Source organism: Notechis scutatus, chromosome 4 (assembly GCF_049901735.1).
Source record: "Notechis scutatus isolate UNSWTSFEM ecotype Mainland chromosome 4, rNotScu1.2, whole genome shotgun sequence".
In the NCBI taxonomy this organism is placed as follows: domain Eukaryota; kingdom Metazoa; phylum Chordata; class Lepidosauria; order Squamata; family Elapidae; genus Notechis; species Notechis scutatus.
The window spans coordinates 127,546,582-127,563,710 of NC_142012.1; the positions used below are offsets into that span (position 1 = coordinate 127,546,582).

The 17,129-nt window shown below is 35.5% G+C and overlaps 1 protein-coding gene across 1 annotated transcript in view; it reads right to left on the minus strand.

Annotated features, from left to right (window-relative positions):
- The window catches only part of PCCB (propionyl-CoA carboxylase subunit beta), a 33,910-nt gene that overhangs the window by 16,561 nt on the left and 220 nt on the right, over nucleotides 1-17,129 (minus strand). The window contains exons 2-6 of the mRNA XM_026687651.2: nucleotides 14,165-14,284; nucleotides 11,553-11,621; nucleotides 10,888-10,944; nucleotides 9,523-9,636; nucleotides 7,478-7,588 (exon numbers count right to left, since the gene is read on the minus strand). Of these exons, the coding sequence (XP_026543436.2) occupies nucleotides 7,478-7,588; nucleotides 9,523-9,636; nucleotides 10,888-10,944; nucleotides 11,553-11,621; nucleotides 14,165-14,284 (471 nt within the window). The remainder of the gene's footprint in view (nucleotides 1-7,477; nucleotides 7,589-9,522; nucleotides 9,637-10,887; nucleotides 10,945-11,552; nucleotides 11,622-14,164; nucleotides 14,285-17,129) is intronic.

A 17,129-nucleotide genomic window follows, 5' to 3' on the forward strand; every position in this document is an offset into this window, starting at 1 on the left:
ATAGTGTTTATAACTATAAATAATAGTTTTGGTGTAAGTGTTTTATTTATTTATTTTTATTTATTTATTTTGTAAAAAGCTTACAATACAATAGAAATAAGAACAAACATAAGTTTAAATGTAAGAAATAGAACTAATAATTGGGGACAATAGGACATGAATGGTACGCATGATTGTGTGTTTATGCATGCCCTTACAGACCTCTTAGGAATGGGGTGAGGTCAATAGAGGTTAGTTTGAGGGTAAAGGAGTGGGGGGTTTGACCAGGTGACAACAGAATCAGGTAGTGAATTCCAGACATTGACCACTCTGTTGCTGAAATCATACTTCCTGCAATCGAGTTTGGTGTGGTTTACATCAAGTTTATATCTGTTGTGTGCTCTTGTGTTGTTGTGGTTAAAGCTGAAATATTCATTAACTGGTAAGACGTAACATATGATTTTATGTACTCTGCTTAAGTCCAATCTTAGCCAGCGTAGTTCAAGGTTGTCTAAGCCTAGAATCTCAAGTCTGGTGGTGTAGGGTATTCTGTTGCAAACAGATGAATGTAGTACTCTTCTGGTAAAATACTTCTGGACTCGCTCAATTGTATTTATGTCTGATATACAGTGCGGATTCCAGACAGCAGAGCTGAATTCAAGTATTGGTCTAGCAAAGGTTTTGAATGCCCTAGTTTGCAAATCAGTATTACCAGAGGAGAAGCTTCATAAAATTAAATTTACAACTCTTAAAGCCTTTTTGGCAATACTGTTGCAGTGAGCTTTGGCGCTTAGGTCATTCAATATGAGAACTCCAAGCTCCTTGACAGAGTGAGGGTCATCAATAAGGTCATATCCACCTAGCTTGTATTTGGTGTAAAGATTTTTTTTTTAATAATGTGTAGGACAGAGCATTTGTTGGTCAAGATTTGGAGTTGCCAACTGTTAGACCATTCAGACACATAATCAAGACCTTTTTGAAGAATGGTAGCATTGACGGTGGTGTTGAATACATCATCAGCGAACAGGATGCAGTTGTTAATAAGGTGATCACAAAGGTGGTCTTCCGGTTTGCTAGCCTTCGGCGGCAGCAGGGATTTGCGACCGCGCGATCCCTGCTGCGTTCGCCGCCAAGGTTCCCCCGATCCATTTGTATCTGGGGGATATAGCTGCCCGTAGAGGCAGCTGAAGACAGGGGATCCGGCAAGGGGTTTGGGGTGCCGCAACCCCCCTCCCCAGTCGGCTAAACTCCCTTTTCCCAAAGGCGGAGGAACGGCGGTCAGTAATGGCCGCCACGAAGAAAGCTGCAGCCGGGTAAGCAAGTGCAGGAGGGAGAAAGCTGGAGTAAGTGAAAGGTGCTTTTAACCGGGACAAGACGGGAGAAAGTGATTTGGAACCTTGAAAGCTGTTAAGGATATATTGTTCCTTGTGAGAGCCACAAGCTGCGAATACCCTAAAGGGGAAAGTTTTTTTCTTTGTTCTACTCTCCTTCCTAAAGTGACAGCGGAAAAAAAATCTTTTGGCTGTGAGTGGGAAGGGAGAGTGAAAAAAAAATCAGAGCAAAATTTGAAAATAAGGAGAAGATTGCCTAGAATTACAAAGAGTTTAAAAACTTCCAAAAATATATTTGAAAAGGATTTGTGATTACTTTAACCTCAGAAAGAAAAAGTGAAGAAGAAGAAGGTATTTAAAAGAAACAGTCTGTTTGGATTGTTTGGTGATTTTGGAACCTTTGGAAATTACTTCTGATTAAATCATCTGGGTGGTTGTTTGGAAAAACTTTTTCTCTACACAATGGCATCATCTATGGATGGATTGAAACTTATATATCAAAAATATGAAAGAGAAAAACAAGGAGGGGAAGATGGACTTGGCACTATTTTTCAATACTTAGAAATGGCGGTTTATATTTATGCGAAGCAGAATGAGGATGATGGGGACAAAGAAGAAGAAGAAGCCATCTTTGATGAAAAAAGGACTTTGATTGGAGACGGGGAAAAGCAAGAGAAAAAGGAAAAGAGGTCTTTAAGATCTGAAAAAACAGCCCAAAAAGAGAAGAATAAGGTGAAAAAGGGACATTATGTTAAGAAACAACAGAAAGGGGGAAAGCAGAATAAAAGGGAGGTGGAGAGACAAGGGGTTAAAGAGGACAAGGAGAAGAAGAAGCAAGGGAGAAAGGAAGGGATGAGAAGCTCTAATGGTGGGGAGCAGGATATTAAGAAGCAAAAGTTTTTCAGAGATAATGGATAGATCTTATTGTTAATGGGATTCTAGAAAGGTACATAAGATTGCATTTTTATATTTGTATTTAGAAGTAATTATAGAAAATTAGAAATAATATGTAGCTTAAATAAGTGAAATTTTTGTTAAGAAAAAGAGAGTACTGTAATGAAATATGATTCAAGATTGTGATGTGGGGGGTAATAATCGTGGAAAGCATAAGTGTTCCCACAAAGGCATAATATTCAATTGAAATGGATAAAATATTTAAGATATAAATGATTGTTAAAATTAATGATTAGAACATGGTATACTAGCAGAAAATTTTGTGAAATGAGATTTGAAGTAGAAGAAGGAGGAACATTTCAATGAAATATTGAGCTATAATATGTGATGTGGGGGGGGGGGATAATTATGGAAAATAGGGCTCTCATAAAAGTATGTGATTTAATTGAAAAGTAATGAGTTAAACGTCTAAGATATGAATGAATATCAATATTAATGAATAGATTTGTATTATTTTTGATAATATAGTATAATTTTAGAATGTACCAGACAGAATCCCAATGTATGTTATATATTTTATATTAGGTACTATAAATATAAGGGAAAAAGATAAAGGCATCATCTCCATGTAGTGTACAGGAGAAGTATTTCTTCTTTTTTTTAAAGAAGAAAAATAAATGATTGGTTGGAATAGAACAGACAAAGAATAATAAATATTAGGATATGAATTGAGAGGAGGAAAAAAAATTGAGAAAATTTAAAGGAGAGGAGAAGTTATATAGAAAATTAAAAATGTTAATAAGATATGAAATGGTATGTAAAATGAATATGAAACTGAACTTGTGTCTGTACCAAGAGTTTTAACCCGGGACTAAGCAACTTTCAGAAAAGAGATTTTTTATGTTTTTATGTTTTGTGTTTATGTGTATTTATGTATTGTTTGTCTTGAAAATAAAACTTGTTTGTTTTTTTTAAAAAAAAGGTGATCACAAAGGTCATTTATATAGAATGTAAAGAGTGTGAGTCCTAGCTCCCTTGGGGGACACCGCTGATAAGTGGTGCAGGGTTTGATAGGGCGTTTTCTATTTTTACTATTTGTTGCCTGTTTGACAGGAAGGCAGTAATCCACTTGTGAAGGGATCTGGAAATGCTGTAAGAATTTAATTTTAATAGTAGTTTGTCATGTACCACTGAGTCAAAGGCTTTGCAGAAGTCAATGTAAATTATATCTATTGCTTTACCCTGGTCATGTAGTGTAGTCCATATGTTTTTGCAGTGTAGAAGTTGCAAATTGCAGGATATTTTTTTTCTAAAACCAAATTGTTTATTGGAGAGTAAGTTGTTTGACTCTAGGTGGAAGGTAATGCATTGATTAATAATTGATTCCATAACTTTGCACGTGACACAACACAATGAGGTTGGTCTGTTGTTTTCAACCAGGCAGGGGTCATCTTTTTTGAAAATAGGAACGACCATTGCTAAAGACCATAGGTTTGGTAAGGAGCTGGTTCTGAATGATTTCTCATATATTATGCTTAGGGGTTCTGCTATGGTAGTAGAGAGCTTTTTTAAGAAGAATGCACATAAGCCATCAGGGCCAATAGATAGGGATGGTTTTAGTTGGTGTAGTGCATTTTCTACGTTATCTTCAGTAAAGTCAATTTGTAGATCATTGCAATTAGTTGTCGTACGATTAGGAAATGTGGGGCATGAGCCATTACTGATTACAAAGACTGAACTGAAGAACGTGTTAAAGAGGTTTGCCTTAACGGCTTCATCGCTATAGTCTTTCCCATTAGGACCTTTTAGGGGTGGGATGTTTTTTGAGTCTTTAAGTTTGGTGTTTACAAAGTTATAGAAGGCACAGATGGATTTTGTGCGTATAAGATTTTCCTCTTGCTTGCAGCGATAATTGGTGCATTCTGCATTTATCTGTCAGCATGAGGTGTTATATCGGTTTTTAAAGTTAGTTACGTTTTTAGTTTTGTTTTTACACCATAAGGATTTATTTTTAGATTGTTGTTATTTATTTATTTATTTATTTATTTATTTGATTTGCCAATTGTTTACAAGATAAGTATAAGTGTATACACAGTTGTGAATACATGAAATGGGTACATATAAGGAAAATAAAAGAAGAATAAGAGAAACAATAGGACAGGGACGGTAGGCACGTTGGTGCGCTTATGCACGCCCCCTACAGACCTCTTAGGAAAGGGGTGAGGTCAATAGTAGACAGTCTAAGGTTAAAGTTTTTGGGGTTTGGGGAAGAAACTACAGAGTCGGGTAGAGTATTCCAGACATTGACCACTCTATTGCTGAAGTCGTATTTCCTGCAATCAAGTTTGGTGCGGTTAACTTTGAGTTTGTATCTATTGTGTGCTCTTGTGTTGTTATGGTTGAAGCTGAAGTATTCATTGACAGGTAGAACATTGCAATGTATGATTTTATATACCATGCTTAAATCAGACCGAAGACGGCGTAATTCAAGGTTTTCTAGTTCTAGAATTTCAAGTCTGGTGGCATAAGGTATTCTACAACGAGTAGAGGAGTGGAGAACTCTTCTTGTGAAATATTTCTGATCTTTCTCAATTATGCTAATATCAGATATGTAATGTGGGTTCCAGACTGATGAACTGTATTCGAGTATTGGTCTAGCAAATGTTTTGTATGCTCTGGTTAGTAGTGTGATATTACCAGAGAAAAAGCTACGTAGGATTGTTAAAGGAAAATAGGAGAAGGAAGATTATGTGGTTTAGGCTAAGAGTAAATGACTCAAGTCATCCACCCGACTTTCATGTTTAAGATGGAACGAAAACTCATAGTCTCCTGTTTCTACTTTTCCTTGATTTTAAAATGTAAAAAGGCAAGATTGTTTCATTTTATAGTTCTCCTATTCTAGGCATGATTTGCTTAGAAGTCTCCATTAGCCAACTTGAACATCAAAATCCTGATTATATCTGTTAAGAATCAAGCTTCAAAATCAAGCTAAAGGTCATGGCTTAATATGTTTTAGAATACAGCTAATGGCAATTAACATTGCATCCTTACCGGCCCTTCCGGTTTGAGTTCCTTTGGCAACAGACAGAAATCCACGATCGTGCACGGTTTCAGTCTGGGCTCGCCGCTGGAGCGCCCCGAGCCAGCTGGTTTTGGGGCTAAGCCACCCCGTAGAGGTGGTGAAGAGGGGGGAGACTGCCAGCAGGGTTGAAGAGAGCCACATCTCTCCTCCTCAGCTGGCCATTACTCCCTTTCCCGAAGGTGGTTGCAGCGGTGGTCAGAAATGGTCACCTCAAAGAAGAACTCAACCGGAAAAGAATGTGCAGGAGAAAGATAAGAAGTGAAAGTTTTGGCTGACTGGTTTAAATTGCAAAAGCAACAACTAAGGTACCCTGGAATTTAAATTTACAAAAAAATAACATAGTTCCCAAAGAAGAGTCAGAAGCAGCAAAGGAAAGTAAAAAGGGAAAGGTTTGGGTTTTTTTTTCTTCTCTCCCTTTCCCTATACTGACAACTAAGAGACTTAAATAAGAAATCGGAAAAATCCACTTTGACATCAACAGGCAATTAAGCTGAAAATAAAACAAAATGTCAAAGGGATAATAAAGATTTCTGGACACTAAAATTTTTTTTCATAAGCAGGAAGGGAGAGAAAAAGAATAAAAGGGCAGGATCTGGAAAGAGGGAGGAGACTGCCTGGAATTAAAAAGAATTTACAGTAAAACTTCAACAAGACTTCTAAAAGATACATTTTAACTGAAACTTTGTAACTAAACAATAGAACCCCAGGAAGAGAAAGTGGGAAAAAAAGAGCAAAACGAAACAGCTTGCGTGTATTTGGATTACTTGATTATCTTTGGATTCTTGGTTATTGCATTTGAATCACTAAAATTAATCGGGTGGTTGTTTAAAAATTTATACAATGGCACTACTTCTGGATGAATTGAAAATGGAACTTAAAAAGTATAAAGAAGATGCACAAGAAGGGAGAGGGTCTTTTGGCTTCGTTTTTCAATTCTTAGAAATGAAGATTTGGAACTATGAGAAACAACAAGAAATGTCTGCAAAACAAGAAGACTGGGACAAAGAAGAAGCCATCTTTAATGAACAAGTAATTCTATGTGGGGAAGAAAAAGGAAAGGGGGGGGAAGAGAATGGAGAATTTAAGACTTAAAAAAACAACCAAAGAAAAGAAAAATAATTCAAAAAATAAGTATAATACTGGAAAGCAACAGAAAAGGGGAATACAGAAGAGAGAAATAGAGGTAGAGAGACAAGGGGGTAAAAAGGGGAGAGAGAAGAAGAGAGGGAAGGAAAGGAAAAGAAGTTACAAAGGACCGGAACAAGATATAGAGAAACAGGACCTATTTAGAGATAATGGGTGAAAATTTAACTGACAAAGGGATTCTGTAAAGGTACATAAGATTGTATTGTTATATTAGTAATAGAAATAACTTTAGAAAATTGGAAACAATGTATGATTAAAATGAGGGATAAAATAGTTAGTGTAATTTAGTGAAATGTTTGTTAATAAAATAAGTGAAATAAAATAAATGAGAAAATTGAATTTGGAAGGGATGGGAACATTTTAATTAGTTAATGTTTTATAAAATATAAGTGAAAGGGGGAGGGAATTAATTATGGAAAGCTTATAATTGTTCATGATATTTAATTGAAAAGTAATGTTAAAGAAGTTAAAATTTTAATGAATATTAACATTAATGATAGAATTGAATTGGAATGGAATGTGTTGTTTTAATTACATATATTTATAATTTTTCTTTTTTTAAGAATATAGTGTGTATTTTAAGAATATACCAAGCAGAATCCGAATGGAAGTTATGTATTATATTGAATGTTATAACTTTAGCGTATATATTGAAGCCTAAATAAGAGTTAAATGGATAAACTTAAAAGATATAAAGGTGTCATACTCCAATCAGTAACTACAGGAGAAACTTTGTTTAATGAGAAAAGGTAATAGATAATTGAAACAGGACAGACAAAAAATATAAATATAATGATTTGAATTGAGACGAGATAATTAAAATAAAATTGAGAAAATTAAAAGAGGAGAGAAGCTATGCAGAAAATGTAAAACAGTAATAAGATATGGAATAGAACATAAAAATGAGCATGAAATTGAATTTGTGTCTGTACGAAGAAATGTAACCGGGATTACGCTACTTTCAAAAAAGATGTTTTATTTGTATTTTTTTTGTGAAAACTCAAATAAAATTTACAAAAAATACCCAACAACATTGCATCCTTACCTTTACCATAAATGTGAAATCTGTTAAAGCAGGAGAGTAGACAGCACCTCCTGCACAAGGACCCATAATAAGAGAAATCTGTGGCACTACTCCAGAACATAAAACATTTCTCTATAAAAGAAAAGAAATCATTTTTTATATCTTTATGTTCCAAAGCTTCCAACCATCTTTTATATTTGCCAATCATCTTTCTGAAATTCATATTGCAGAAAATTACAGTATTAGATTTTAACATTTTTACAATAAACAAACAGAAATAAAAGAATGAGCATGAAGGAAGACTAATTCTATAGAAAGAAAATAAACCAGATCTATCTGGACTTTTTGATTCTATCACTACACATGATCATAAATTCTCATTCCACCTATTTTAAGAATCCACATTATGAACCAATTCATGTAGCTGTCACTCAACAAGCTTCTACATATCCTGACTGCTTCATGAATAACAGCTGCTACATCTGACAGTTGCTATAGACTGATACAAACGAAAAGCCTTGTAGCTTTTCTGCCCTTTTGCCCCTATAGTTTTCCTAGCAAGAACAATGCATCTGTCATGGATACTTGATTCAGTCCATTCATTCATACTTTTTTCTTTTTTTTGGCCTGGCTTATATGTGAATGATGATGGGTGTAGTCATTTCCTTCTTGCTGGGCACTTAATTATAAGGACAAAAATACAAATAAAAGGAAGCAGTGAAAATGCATTAAGTATCAATCCATATTCACCAAATATTGACCAAAAACTATAAAAACCCCAAATTAAATGTTTATAAATATTGTACATCAGACAGGTGTAGAAAGGGGAAACTAGAAAATAAATATTTCCTGTTTTTATAGTTTTTTCTTCTTTCTACCATGTTTCTCATATAATAGGGCCGGGTCTTTTTTTTTTTTTTTGAGCCCCGAAAAAATGGCTAGGTCAACTTTTCAGGGGTGACTTAATTCCCCCCCCCTTGCATCTTCGGGCGGGCGGGCGGCGACAGCTTGGATGTTGACCTCGGCGTTGGTGGGGCACTTCGTATCGGAGTCAAGGCAGGCAGCACCATATCCGGGTGTGCAACAAAAGTACTTCCTAACGGCAAGCCCCCCCACCATTCCCCCCATTTCGCATGTTTTAATATAGGCCTTAATTTGGGGGGACAGGCTTAATTTCATTTCATGCCTATAAAACATGCTGGGAGTTCCTATTGGGGGAGGCCGTATTGTTGGAGAAACAGGGTACTTTTTTTTGTATTCTTAAATAAAACAGTGAAGAATAACAAAATAACAAGACTTGATTTTGGCACTCAACCCAGAGATTCAAAAATCATCTTTCTTATTGTAAAAATAATTTAATGTACCCTGAATTATGGTTGATTTTTCATCAATAATATATTGAGCACTCACTATATAATTTCAATAATTTCTTTGCCCACTTGATACTGTATTTATATATTATTATTTTCTTTTCTTGTTTTCTTTTTGTCTTTTAAAAATGATAAAGAAAAAATAAATGTAAATATATTCTCACATATAAATAAAATATTGATGATGGGGGAGGGATTTTTAACAATATTAGCAAAAATAGCTGAGTGAGACAATAGCACCAAGAATACTTTATAACTTTCTCTTTCTCAAAGCTAGATGAATGCTTAAGTAACATACTTATTTCAGGTGACCTCTTTTGTCACTTCTAACACCACTTGGAAACTTTGTAACATAAAGATAGGCAACTTGATGCCTGCAGATGTTTTGAACCACCATAACTGCCAAGTGCTACAGGCAATAGTAAATTATTATGGGGGTTGTAACACAAAACATTTGGAGGACATTAAGCTGCTTACCTCTCCCTAATAGTAAATCACGAAGAGAAAGAAGATATACATCTTGTCCCTGGATCATGACATCAACCCCTCCTCGTCTTTGCATAAAATCTAAAAACAGCAGGAAAGAATGATGCCTTTTTACTGAATATTTAAAGTGATTACTAAACTATAAGGTGAAAGTATTATACATATCATGATTTTTTGGGTCATCACATATTTAACTGAAAGATTTCTCACTAGAAAAATGTCAGCATAACCAGCCAAGGATTCCACTCCTTCTTGAATACGGGCCCCTCCTGAATCATTCAGCCCAATAACAGGAGCACCAACCATAACAGCCTGATCCATAATCTGGGAAAACAGAAGCACATGAGTGTGTACAATATCACTACAGACGATGTAGATAAGTCATCTACATGGCTTACCAAATTCGTCAATTTTTGTATTAAATAACTTTTTGTTTATAATCAGAATCTAAGTTGAGTCTCTCTTTCCTAATAACTATTGGTTTGTCCATCATTCATGAGCACCTGGTAACATTAGTATTATTACTTCATATCCCAGCTCTAGGAATGCCAGGCAATACACACAGAACTCAATCTCAGAGTATCCTCACAACAGACCTGTAAAATAGGCTGCACTGAGAGATAGTGACTTGCCTTGATCAAAGTCATTCAGTGAACATGGTTGAACATGAACTTGTCCAACTTCTAAATTACTAAACTGAGCTACTGCATCTACAGTATGTTGCCAAGAATATTATGTGGATATATTTAAGCTTGAGTTAAAAGAGATTCATATTTTTTTAAATATTCAGTTAGCTTTTGACACGTAATACATATATTTCTACATATCTGAATACTTACTAGGTGTTTGGAGTTCTACAATATAAGCAATCAAGACAGTTATACTTATTATTAAGTATTATTAAAAATAAATGTATATCTATGATTCATTATTATAGGAATTTTTTTCTTCAATCTTACTCTCTGCAGAGTTTATAAGAAAAAATATTTTTGACATCATAGTTTGATCTAGTACATTTGCATTGAGGCAAGCAGAAAACCCCACCAACACAAAAACTACAAAAATTGTGCTTTGACACTAATTTTAACAAATGTAAGTACTTATTTTACCAGGGATGGGACAGGAATAACTCTGGAGATGATTTCCCCATATAAAAATCTAACTGCTAAATTTGGATGAAACCCCAAAAAGGGATTAAATCAAACCAATTAATCCAATAGTGATATTTTTGCATTGCATTTTAATGTTATGTTTTGCTAAGCTATTAATAAGCACTGCATAGTATAGTAAAATAAAAGTCACTGGATCACAATCATACATAAATTAAAATGATATTTTCAAACTTTTTTAAAAACCAAAAGGTCTTTGATCCGTGTCTCCCACCAATAAAAGAGCTGCTCAGCAAACATCCCATAAGTGGAACACTCACAGTTTTAACAACTGAATTATTATAATCCGAGAAGGATGACCAAAAATATTTACATAACGATATTATAATGCTTTTATATTTAAACTATATAGCAACTGACTGAGATCTTTGACAGATCTGCCACCTGCACTACCTTATAAACTTACCTTGCAGATCTTTTGAGCATGTGCTCCAGATAAACTTCCCCCAAACACAGTAAAGTCCTAAAAAATTAAGATCAAAGTAAAATGTTTTAAAATACAAATATCAAAATAGCCTATATGTAAATATGTTTAGGCCAGGGGTGTCAAACTCAATTTCATTGAGGGCCGCATCAGAGTTGTTTGACTTCAGGGGGCCAGAGTGAGCATGGCCATGGTGGGCATGACCAGCTCGATGTCACTTGTGTTGGGGGCGTCTGTGGCAGCCCGAGCACTCTGCCAGTGAAAAAAGGCTCCCAAGCTTCATTTTCGGCTGCAACAGCTTCCTGCAACCCTCTGCCAGTGAAAATGGAGCTTGTGAGCTCTGTTTTCCCTGGCAGAGGCACCACGGACCAAATTTAAGCAACCCGCAGGCTGGATTCAGCCCATGGGCCTTGAGTTTGACACCCCTGGTTTAGACAGGAGAGACATGTTAATTCCATTAGACAGAACTAGATCACACCCTAAGTAGTATGAAATTTTAAGATTATTCCTTCTTATAGTATTCTGCATAAGATGTGGGAGCACAAGCAACACATTTGGTGCAAAAGCAATACTTTACTAGTTAAAATGGAGAAATCACAAAAACATCACTTGAATATATTCATAATTCAGAAATCAAACAATAATACCTGACTGAAGACATAAGTCAGTCTGCCATTAATTCTACCCTGGCCAGTAACCACACTGTCCCCAGGATACTGCAAAACAAAACAAATAAAGTATAATTCATAAACTGACATAACTTATATAAACCAAATTAAGCAACTACATAATGTATATACTACACCTTGATGCTTTAACAGTTCTTTTTATTATGAACCCAGCAAATTGTGAAATGACTAAAAAATAATGTTTATTGGTTGGGGGAAAAATTATTCTTCTAAATAACTCTCATTAAATCTATGAAATATCTAGATAATTATTTCAAATGCATAGAGAGGAGACAGCTCAATCTGCAGAGAGATCAGAATCAGGGCATTAAGGAGCTTCTTCAGAGACAGACCGAAACCTCGTCTCTGCGAGGCTTCGATCCGTGCGCGCCGCTGGAGCGCCCCGAGCCGGCTGGTTTCGGGGCTAAGCCACCCCATAGAGGTGGTGAAGAGGGGGGAGACTGCCAGCAGGGTTGAGGAGAGCCGCATCTCTCCTCCCCAGCTGGCCATTACTCCCTTTCCTGAAGGCAGTTGCAGCGGTGGTCAGAAATGGCCACCACAAAGAACTCGACTGGAAAAGAATGTGCAGGAGGAAGATAAGAAGTGAAAGTTTCGGTTGACCGGGTCAAACAGCAAAAGCAACAAATAAGGTACCCTGGAATTGAAACTATTAAAAAACAATAACATTGTTCCCTAAGAAGATTTTTAAGCTGCGAAGGAGAGAGAAAAGGGAAAACATTTGATTTTCTCCTTTTCCTATACTGACAGCTAAGAGATTTAAGGAAGAAATTGGAAAAAAATCCACTTTGACATCAATAGGCATTTAATGCTGAAAATAAAAAGTCAAAGGGATAATAAAGATTTCTGGATAATTAAAAGCTTTTGAAAACAGGAAAGGAGAGAAAAAGAATAAAAGGGTAAGATCTGGAAGGGAGGAGACTGCCTGGAATTAAAAAAGAACTTATAGCAAAATCTAAACAAGACTTCCAAAAGATACATTCTAACTGAAATATCGCAACAAAAACCCCAGGAAGAGAAAGTCGAAAAAAGAAATAAGACGATATAACTTGGAACTATCTGGATTACTTGATGATTTCTGGATTCTTGGTTATTGTTTTGAATGACTAAAATCAATCGGGTTGTTGTTTAAAACTGTTTAAAATGGCTCCACTTTAAGAAAAAGAACTGAAAATGGAACTTAAAAAGTACAAAGAAGATGCACAAGAAGGGAGAGGTTCTTTTGGCTTCGTATTTCAGTTTATAGAAATGGAGATTTGGAATTATGAGAAACAACAAGAAATGCCTGCAGAACAAGAAGATTGCAACAAAGAAGAAGCCACCTTTAATGAACAAGTAATCTTAGATGGAGGGAAAAAAGGAAAGGGGGGAAAGAGAATGGAAAGTTTAAGATTGGGAAAAACAACTCCCCCCAAAAAAATAGAGTGAAAAATAAGTATAAAATCAGAAAGCAACAGAAGAGGGAAATGCAGAAGAGAGAATTAGAAGTAGAGAGACAAGGGGGTAAAAAGGGGAGGGAGAAGATGAGAGGGAAGAAAGAAAGGAAAAGAAGTTATAAAGGACAGAAGCAAAATATAGAGAAACAGGGCCTATTTAGAGATAATGGGTGAAAACGTAATGGAAAAAGGGATTCTGCAAAGGTACATAAGATAGTATGGTTATATTAGAAGCAGAAATAATTTTAGAAAATATGAAACAATGTATGATTAAAATGTCTGATAAAATAGCTATTGTAATTCAGTGCAATGCTTGTCAATAAATAAATGTAACAAAAGGTATATTTAATGATTTATAAAATATATGTGAAGAGAAATAAGGGAAAAATTAATTATGGAGATTATATGTATTTTTAAGGAAGTATGATATTTAATTGAAAAGAAGTGTTAAAGATGTTAAGATTTTAATGATTATTAATGATAGAACTGAACTGGAATGGAATGAGGGTTTATAATTACATATATTTACAATCTTTTTTTTTTTAAAGAATATAGTGTGTATTATAAGAATGTACCAAGCAGAATTCGATTGGAAGTTATGTATTATGTATTATATTGAAGGTCATAAACTTAAGGTATATATTGAAGTTTAAATAAGAGTTGAATGGATGTAATTAAAAGATATAAAGGTGTCATACATAGTAACTACAGGAGAAAATTTGTTTAATAAGAAAAGATAATATGAAATTGAAACAGATCAGACAAAAGTATAAATATAATGATTTGAATTGAGATGAGGTTCAAAATAAAATTGAGAAAATTAAAAGAGGGGAAAAACTATATAGAAAATGTAGAATAGTATAAGATATGGAATAGAACACAAAAAGGAGCATGAAATTGAGTTTTGTGTCTGTATAAAGAAATTCAACCCGGGACCATGCTATTTTCAAAAAAGATGTTTTACTTGTATTTTGTGTGTGAAAACCCAAATAAAACTTTATTAAAAAAAAAAAAAAAAGAATCAGGGCATTAAATCAGGAACAGGCATAGGAATGATTTACGAGTTGACACAGCCATTGTTTCCCACTCACAAAGAGTCCTGGAATTTAAACAAACAAACAAACAAATATTCAATACCTTGTTTTTCTCAGATTCCATCCCAAAATCTGCACATCTGTGTTCCACAAACATGTCATATTCTACAAAACTGTCAGGGTCCAATAACAATAGTATACGTTCTCTGGCTGTTAATTTTCCCTAAAAAACAAGAAAAAACATTGAACAGCCTTGTTTTTAACATAATAGCATATTTATATAAATGTTTTTCAGATTGAAACTCAAAGCTAAGCATAGTAACAAACATGCACTCAATAGTGACCCCCAATTTAAGGTCTCGTTCAATTTTTTTCTGTAAAAAACATGATAGTTAGACCTTTTCTTGCACAATGCAATAGAATGGTTAAGTACAAAAAGCCAGCCACAATAAGAAATCTTACTAATTTTAAGAGTTGTAAAGCATTATGAAGCAGTACATAAGTCTGAGTGCTATTGCTATTGCTATATCAGATAATGCATTATGTGGCAGACTAAATCTAAGAAATGCAGAAAGAACGTATGCAAAGTATTTTAATCTGTTCTTGTGCTGATCCATCCATGACATACTAGACACATGGCAAATCATTGGCTGCCCTCCAGATTGATTAATATCCAGTCAGACAACTCATATAGTTTCTTTAAATATGCTGGAAGAAAAGAAAACAGATGGTCCAGTCACAGTTGAAATTAATGCAAAGACTACACCTTCGCATCTTCCCATCCTTTTGCAAGCTCCATATTACAGTGGATGGTGGCACCTAATCAACTTTGACTGATCTTGAAAATCCAAACAGGGTTGGATTGGGATGGCAATCCATGAAGAAATCCCAGAGTTATAGGTCTGATTCAAAAGGTTAAAGAAGCATCCCAGAAGATGGAGTACAAAGCCAGTTTGTTATTGCCAAGATATAACATTGATGTGCCTGTGTAGTCTCTTAAAGTTAAAAGTAATTGAAAGAATTGACTTAATCTTTCTTAACAATTTAAAAAAAGTCCAGCACAGTAGAGGTACCAGGAACAGCAATTATTAGCAACATCTTAGACTCCTTTGTCATATCTTGAAGATAGTCACTTCCTTTTATTTTGTTTTCCTTTTCTGAGGTAAGAACATTTTTAAAAAATCAATATTTTAAAGGACATTTTTTAAAATCGTATTTTGTCTCATCAGCTTTGGAAACACTGGACAGAGTGCTAATTTGCACAACCAAGTTGCCCCACTCATTATTTCCTAAAACAGAAATACATTGTGTCATTCTCTAATCATCCCAAATCCACTAAAAAGGCAACTTCTGTCTTTTCCTGGTACACACAGTTTGTATCTCCCCAAGATTGCTGTGCATTTCATACACTGCACTTCATTTTGCTGTAGGCAAGCACTTCCACTCCAACTGACTACTGTATGCTCTGGCAGGAATGACTCCTCCTCTCCAATCGCTGGTCAGTGCCTTTCACTGCAAGTTTTCACAGGCTGCTGTGCCCTTCTGAAGAGACCTTGACTAGTGGCGTGATTTCTTTTTCTTCATGTAATACCAGTAGGTGGAGTGGTTAAAGTGAACCTTTCAAGTGTTTCCCCACTCACTTCTCCCCTTCATCTTTGCTCCCAGTTATGTTTTGCTATTTTCATTCCCACCGGCTAATTATTAGTTTGGTAGAAAAGAATCAAAGTCTATCAGAATGAAAGGCCAGATTTATTTATTACATGTTCATTAACGGAACAGTGAAAACAAGTTTTTTCTTCTTCTTTTAACCAGGTGAAACTAACACAAATTTTGCTTGTTTTCTTTCTAGCTAAAATGACAACAGCACAATTATTGTTATTGGTTTTTAATCTACCAATGGATGCATCGGACAGAAATATGTGACCCCACAGCAGCAAATAAAAAGGGCCCATACAAAATGTCAATAAATTACCACATCTCCTCAAAGAACCTCCTGCACAAAGAAAAGAAATTGGTGTGTGCTCTTCCAGCATAGATGACAAAAGTAAAGAAGCAGGAAATCTATTGATCTGGGGACAGATTAATAAGGATAACCCAGACAGCAAGTTACAGTGTTATTATGATCAAAGTAGAGGAAGAAGTTAACATTTGGAAAGGCATTTTTCTTTAGCCAGCTTCATTTGCAATAAGTTTACATAAAGGAGTCGCACAGGACCGTATGGAAAATCCTCCAGCTTCTGTCCTTCTGCATCCCTCACAGGAGAAAGAGGAAGGAAAAGAGATGACAAACTAAATAAGCTAACCTTGTACACTAAGAGTAGTAAACACACTTTGCTTTACTCAGGTACTTCTCATTCAGGTTCAAAAAAGGATGACACCAGGAGTTGAGGAAATAGGAAGCCCAAAAGGTATTTATGTACAATATTTAATTTAATTAATGTATTTTTATTGCATTTCCAACATTATTTATCTCCTGTTCCAAAGTAAACTGGAAGCATAACACAGGGGTGTTCAGAAGATTCTGCAAGACAGGGCCTTTCCCATTATACTTAATGACTCTCTAGCCTTACCAAGGAAGCTATCCCCTGTCTGCCTTGCATTAATTCTGAGAAAGGAAAGATGAAGTCTGATGGATTACTGAAACTCTATTCAGATTACAAACACCTCAATTTAGAGATTGTAAAGACAGCATGAGAGAAAGGTGAAAGGTGGTCTCTTTGGACCTCTTCCTGACCTCCTAGCTCCACAAACTGCTAACTTCAGCGAAGGAATAGACGGGGGAGATCTGCTTTCTCGCATCTGTAGTTTTCATTAAATAGAAGAAAAACAAGAGAGACGACCTTAACACCGCGGTGGAGAAGTCCGGTCGAAGGTGTCGGATTCTTTTCTACCTCAGCTGGATGGCAGAAGGAATTGGGGGGGGGGGGGTTAGGACTCTAGGTCATGTATATGGACTTTTCAATGGTGCCCCAAGTGGCATTCTCTCAGTCCTGACCAGGTGTTGCCTCAGAAATCGGTGACACGGCACGCCAGGAGCAGCCAGCTGCCACTGGCCGCGAAGGGCTTCG